We start from the raw sequence: 7,317 nt of genomic DNA on the forward strand, positions 1-7,317 counted from the left end.
AGTGAAATTGAAAAGGTAGTCAAAATGTCTCTGCCAGTTACAGGACCAGGTTATACATCTTAATAAAGAATCAACCTATACATTTTGGACCATGATAACATCATTTATATTAAGTGTGGTTACATTTGGCCCTGTGGAGTTGAATTTCCACTTCCAAACTTCAACCAGATCAATGGTAACCAAACTTAGTACGGATAATGCTCTCACGATCCCGGACTGTTGTTGTAACAGTCGGGTGTACCTATTTCTATTTTAAAATGTAATCAATACCATAGGGGTTAGGTACATACTAACCCCGACCCCTACGCGCTTATATAATATGTGCCTTGTCCCTGTGATCAATACCACAGTAAAGTGTTATGACATCATCTAAGCGTTTGAGATGAACTGATGGAATGATTCATGACAATAAAAGTTTTCAATACAACACATGATCAACTGTTTTCAATATTTTGGCGGTGCCTGCTAATTGGAATGTTTAAGCTCTGTACTCTGTGCCTATGTGTGACAATCAGTAGGGACCGGGAACATGTCAATGGTGACAGAAATAGGACGATATCCACAGATCCTCCGACATTGTTGTGACTAATATAGAACAATTCACAATGCTGTTGATCTTTTGTTGTGGTCTTTATTGATTCCCACTATGTGCTTAACCAACTTTAACTGTATTTTAAATCAATGTAAAGAATCGTCTTAATCCGATACACGACTTCTCCGTCATTAAGATAAATGATGAGCGTCATGGAAATATGGATTCTGTGCTCAACCCAGCTTTTTGTAACTCACTTAAATTCTAAAAGTCTCTTCAATTTTTTTTCCAATTGTTCATTGACCAACAGCATTAACTCATTCACCCCTGAAATTTTTTAATGAACTATTCCAGCCATCGAATTGGAAGAGTTCAAATGTGTCTTCATAGGTTAATGAGTTAAAATAACTTCCGATTGGCTTTTGCTAAATATTTAACACCTCATCCTTTGCTCTTTTTAGCTGTGTCCTTCCAATTAATTCCCTAGACTCAGGGGTGCTCCATGCCAATTACTGGTTAAAATCCCTGCACCTGCATTCCTGCCTCAAAATAAGCTTTATTGTTTACTTTTATTGACACCACCCTCTTCATTTATATAACATTAAATTCCCTGGTCTAGGGAAGCTTCTTCACAAGTTCGTTCAGCCGTTCTAGAACGACTAGAGGATTGTCTATGAAAGAAAAAATTGACTCCACCCAAACAGACAACAGATGCTATGCCATTACGACATAAGTTCATTTGGCTTTTTCGGTCAGATGAGTAAATAATGAAAGTCCAGATCTGGAGGTAACTGTTTGTGTGGACAAGTTTGATAGATTCCACATGGTTAAGGGAGACATTTGAGTAAACAGAGAGAGAAACAGACTTTTACTATAAACTAAATGAGCAAGCATAGAACAATTACAGGTCGAATGTTTAGCTCCATAATAATTAAACCTGACTGAGGTTCAAAAGACATAGAACCCTTATTCTGACATGATATTAGTATTTGTAAAGTAATTGATTTTACAAGCCTAGATTTGGGGTTTTACCCTGAGGAACTTATCAAATTCAATTTGAAGAATTTAATGACCACGGTCAAATGTTAAATTGTATTTGAAAGACTTTATACCCAAATAAGATTTTGTGAACCAGAAACAGCTGGTGCCTCTATTAGGATGTAAGGTACCAGGTCAAGTGATTCTATACTGGCAGGTACCAGGATGTAAGGTACAGGTTCAAGTGGTCAATGTCAGGATGTAAGACAACTGGTGGTTCTATACTATCAGGAACAAGTATGTAAGGTACTGGGTCAAGTGGACAATGTCAGGATATAAGACAACTGGTGGTTCTATACTGGCAGGTACCAGGATGCAAGGTACTAGGTCAAGCGGTCAATGTCAGGATGTAAGACAACTGGTGGTTCTATACTGGCAGGTACCAGGATGTTAGGTACAGGGTCAAGTGGTCAATGCCAGGATGTAAGACAGCTTGTGGTTCTTTATTGTCAGGTACCAGGATGTAAGGTACTGGGTCAAGTGGTCAATGTCAGGATATAAGATACCTGGTGGTTCTATACTGGCAGGTACCAGGATTTAAGATACCGGGTGAAGTGATCATTGTCAGGATGTTAGACAACTGGTGGTTCTATACTGGCAAGTTCCAGGATGTAAGGTACTGGGTCAAGAGGTCAATGTCAGAATGTAAGACAACTGGTGGGTCTATACTGGCAGGTACCAGGATGTTAGGTTCTGGGTCAAGTGGTCAATGTCAGGATGTAAGACAACTGGTGGTTCTATATTGTCAGGTACCAGGGTGTAAGGTACAGGGTCAAGTGATCATTGTCAGGATGTAAGACAACTGGTGGTTCTATACTAGCAGGTACCAGGATGTAAGGTACTTGGTCAATGTCAGGATGTAAGACAATTGGTGGTTCTATACTGGCAGGTACCAGGATGTAAGGTTCTGGGTCAAGTGGTCAATGTCAGGATGTAAGACAACTGGTGGTTCTATACTGGCAGGTACCAGGATGTAAGGTACCGGGTCAGGTGATTCTATACTGGCCGGTTCTAAGATGTAAGGTACCAGGTCAAGTGATCATTGTCAGGATGTAAGACAACTGGTGGTTCTATACTGGCAGGTACCAGGATGTAAGGTATGGGGTCAAGTGGTCATTGTCAGGATGTTAGACAACTGGTGGTTCTATACTGGCAAGTTCAAGGATTTAAGGTATTGCTTCAAGTGGTCAATGTTAGAATGTAAGACAACTGGTGGGTCTATACTGGCAAGTTCAAGGATTTAAGGTATTTCTTCAAGTGGTCATTGTCAGGAAGTTAGACAACTGGTGGGTCTATACTGGCAAGTTCCAGGATTTAAGGTATGGGTTCAAGTGGTCAATGTTAGAGTGTAAGACAACTGGTGATTCCATATTGTCAGGTACCAGGGTGTAAGGTATGGGGTCAAGTGGGCATTGTCAGGATGTTAGACAACTGGGGGTTCTATATTGTTAGGTACCAGGGTGTAAGGTATGGGGTCAAGTGGTCAATGTCAGGATGTAAGACAACTGGTGGTTCTTTGCCGACGGGACTGTCTCTAAATCTTGACCGTGGATGGAATAGGTCGTAACCAAAGGATTCCTCCTCCTGGATATCCGGATGGCTTCACATTTCTCTGGGTTGAACCTCATCTGCCATCTATCCTCCCATTCCTGTAGTCTGTTAGGTCTTGTTGTAGTTGTGCAGAGTCGTCACGAGTGGAAATAACAACAAGCAGTCATCAGCGAACAAGCATGGAGTGGATGTTACACACAAGGGGAGATCATTGATGAAGACCAGGACTAGTAGAGGTCCGAGGACAGTTCCTTGAGGAACTCCTGCTGTTACTGGAGATGTTGATGACTGTTGGCTCTAAAGGATAACCTTCTGAATACGGTCGGATAGGAAGCTTTCAATCCACTTGAGCGTGTCGAACAAATGCATTAAAACAAGCAAAAATGCTACCAAAACCCAATTTTAGAAAACTTTTTGACAGAAGACAGCCAAGTTTATATGCTTTTTGGTAAGCATAAAAAAGCATGGGGTTCTCAGTGAAAAATTTTGCAATTTTGCTCACTTGAAGTTAGAACTCTGTTCCCCCACCCCCTTTTGCCTAAATATGGATCCTGTATCTTTTCCCCACACTTATATTTTATATATGTAAAAATCAAGTAGCATTAATGCTCGGAAATTAATAAAAATAAATATTTCGAAGTTCCAATCCGTATTTCGGATCTTTGAACCGCCTCCGGGTATGGTATTATAAACGAAATTATATTTCCATATACAATGCTAGCGCACTATACCAAACGTGATGTGCTTGATTTCACTGTTTGTTGTTGTGTAGTTTCTGTATATGCAGGTCGGTATATAAAATTCATATTGATCAAATATTTGCTATTATTACCGAGTCAACGCCTAGATATTGCTGTAGGTGTATCGTAACATAGACAATCAAGTTTAAAACCTGGTACAGTGTTACAGACTACGAGTGGAATATGTCGTTTCCGCGATACAAGTTTCATCAAGTCACCAAGAATGGGACCAATCCTGTTAAGTATGTGTATTCTTCTCTTCATAGGGGGGGATCCAAACTTTTTCATTGTATGGCCCAGGAACTAAGTTCTTACGGAGGGGACAGACCCTGAGGCATATGCTAGTAGCATATGTGTATTTGAACTTTCTTGCACAGCAGATGTATAAATAGTTGGCTATAGGATGGGGATCTTGACTGTTTCTCCTCCATTTGTACAAATTTTGTACTCCCATTTCCAAAGAAAACTGCCAACCTAATATCTATCACATTGCTTTAGAGAAGTTGTTTAAATCAAAACGACCTCTACCTACTACAGACACTACCTACTACAGACACTACCTACTTTTGGTCCTGCCCCTGGGCATCATTTGTACAAGTTTGAATCCCCTGACCTTGAGATGCTTTCAGTCAAATTTGGTCAAAAATGCCAATAAGCAGTTCAGAAGAAGTTGCTTGAAGAAACTGTTGATAGACAATACAATAAGGCATTAGTTCACCTTTGACCTTAGGACCAGGTGCGCTAAAAACAATGAGGAACTTATCAAAATACATGTAATTATCAAATATTTTATTTTCAACATAATTTACAAAAGTAAACACTCTTTAACAGCCTTTCACATCCACAATAACACACACAATCACACACATTCACAACAATAAAATAGTATTCTTTTAACTTCTCCACATTAAAAACTAGAACTGTAAGCCAAAGGCTAACTAATACCCTCCCGCTCCTATATAAACCAGAACTGTAAGCTAAAGGCTTACTAAGGCGAAGCATTGCAAAGCAATATAGTCCCACCAGTAATGATTTTTTTATTGGCTGAGCTGTACACTTCTTTGAGTATATATGTCACTCACATACTTCCTGTACTCCCTCTCAATGCCAAAAAATACTTGCAAACGAAATGTTGTTAGCCCAGATGAACAACTTTGAATCATCCTAGTAGTAAAGGAAGAGATGTCAGGATAAAGATTTTTAACAAAGGGACATAACTCCTTAAAAAGGGTCGGAATGAAAAAGTACTATTGGATGCACAACATCAAGGGGCAGTTGCCATATATGTAAACTTTCTTTGAAATTGGCCGAGTAGATTAGGAGAAGTTGTCAGGGCAAGGATTTTTCAACCAAGGGCCATAACTCCATAACAAAAGTAACGCAGGCGGAACAATATAAGCCTGTTGAATGCCATATAGTGTTATATACTTTCTTACATTGAAATAAGATCTTCATCATTCTAAGAGTGGTTAGCTGACATACAATAAAAAATATCATGTCACACTGACCTTGACAGTACCAGATATAAAACTGAGTATATAAGGTGACCAGTAACAGTAGACAATCTCACATTGACCTTGACAGTAGCAGATATAATACAGAGTACATTAGGTGACCAGTAACAGTAGACAATCTCACACTGACCTTGACAGTAGCAGATATAATACAGAGTACATTAGGTGACCAGTAACAGTAGACAATCTCACACTNGGTGACCAGTAACAGTAGACAATGTCACACTGACCTTGACAGTACCAAATATAAAACTGAGTACATTAGAGGACCAGTGAAAGAGAACATTAAAGACATACAAGTTACCTGCTAAGTGAAAAACAACAGTGTGTCACATCAAATCAGATTTCGTTATTTCGTTAGAGAAGTTGGTGTCGACTACAACCAGCAGCATTCCTATCACTAGTGTCCTCTGACAATGCCTTCCAATGGTTGGTTCATCTTTTAACACTTATGGGTACCATCAGTGTTGTTTTATGTGTCAACACTAATGGGTACCATCAGTGTTGTTTTATGTGTCAACACTTATGGGTACCATCAGTGTTGTTTTATGTGTCAACACTTATGGGTACCATCAGTGTTGTTTTATGTNTGTACCATCAGTGTTGTTTTATGTTTCAACACTAATGGGTACCATCAGTGTTGTTTTATGTGTCAACACTTACGGGTACCATCAGTGTTGTTTTATGTGTCTACACTAATGGGTACCATCAGAGTTGTTTTATGTGTCTACACTAATGGGTACCATCAGAGTTGTTTTATGTGTCTACACTAATGGGTACCATCAGTGTTGTTTTATGTGTCAACACTTATGGGTACCATCAGTGTTGTTTTATGTGTCAACACTTATGGGTAGCATCAGTGTTGTTTTATGTGTCAAGTATCCTTCCAACACATTTATCCCTTAACTCCACCTTTCTCTATCCAAAAGCATTGATCTGGAGTTTCTGGTTTTCTTCATTTCTATGTCCACTATTCTCTTGCTGGTGGTTCCAGTGATCACTTTTACTTTTCCAGTAGCCTCTATCCTGAGTTTCCAGTTGTCCATTTTTCCTCTACCTGGAGTTTTCCACCTTTCCTTGGCTAATAGCTTTCAGGGTTTTCTGTTTTCTACCTTTCCTTGTCCAGTAGCTCTTGGAGTTTCCAGATTTCCACCTTTCCTTGTCCAGTAGCTCTCAGAGTTTTCTATTTTCTAACTTTCCTTGTCCAGTACCTCTTGGGGTTTGCAGATTTCCACCTTTCCTTGTCCAGTTGCTCTCAGAGTTTTCTGTTTTTTAACTTTCCTTGTCCAGTACCTCTTTGAGTTTCCAGATTTCCACTTTTCCTCAGCTAATAGCTGTTTGAGTTTCCTGTTTTCCACTTTTCCTTGTCCAGTAGCTCTTGGAGTTTTCCTGTGTACCACATTTCATTGTCCATTAGTCTCTATCCTGTGTTCCACCACGATAGAAGACCTAAGCCAGGCTCACTGATGGTTCCCTATAAACATAAATAAATCAGTTTAGCAAAACTATGACTTCAAATCAAAGTGTCTTCTAATGAGTATATATAGCTGCATTTAGAGTATTATATGCCTAAAAAAAATGTAACAAGAGATCCCAGAGGGATCTTGGCACCCACCATTGTACCATCTTCATTATAATTAGTTCTTTGTCAGTTCAATCTTTTCTCTTCTTTCCTCTAATCTGTTTGATCGAGTCATGTTAACAGTAAATGCACCTTGAGGTAACTTTTGATCTAAACTTAATACTGATGTGTATGAAAGCCAACCTTCAAAGTGAGTTTGTCATTTCACATATTTACTAGTACAGTACTTAATGTGAAAGAAATAGAATCGATCATTGCAATATGAGAAAGATCTGTTTAGTTCTTCTTTTAATCCATTTTGTTTTTATGATCAGTCTCAAAATATAACATACACAACGAGGGATCAAGGGGAACCTACAT

General features: G+C 39.1%; 1 protein-coding gene across 1 annotated transcript in view; it reads right to left on the bottom strand.

Moving 5' to 3' along the window:
• Positions 1 to 5,992: 5,992 nt before the first annotated feature.
• The window catches only part of LOC110447372 (DNA-directed RNA polymerase III subunit RPC8-like), a 31,449-nt gene continuing 30,124 nt past the window's right edge, over positions 5,993 to 7,317 (bottom strand). Inside the window, exon 8 of the mRNA XM_021493010.1 lies at positions 5,993 to 6,849. Coding sequence (XP_021348685.1) covers positions 6,796 to 6,849 — 54 coding nt within the window. The 3' untranslated portion in view covers positions 5,993 to 6,795. The remainder of the gene's footprint in view (positions 6,850 to 7,317) is intronic.

This window comes from Mizuhopecten yessoensis, unplaced genomic scaffold, assembly GCF_002113885.1.
Source record: "Mizuhopecten yessoensis strain PY_sf001 unplaced genomic scaffold, ASM211388v2 scaffold3339, whole genome shotgun sequence".
NCBI classification, from domain to species: Eukaryota; Metazoa; Mollusca; class Bivalvia; order Pectinida; family Pectinidae; genus Mizuhopecten; species Mizuhopecten yessoensis.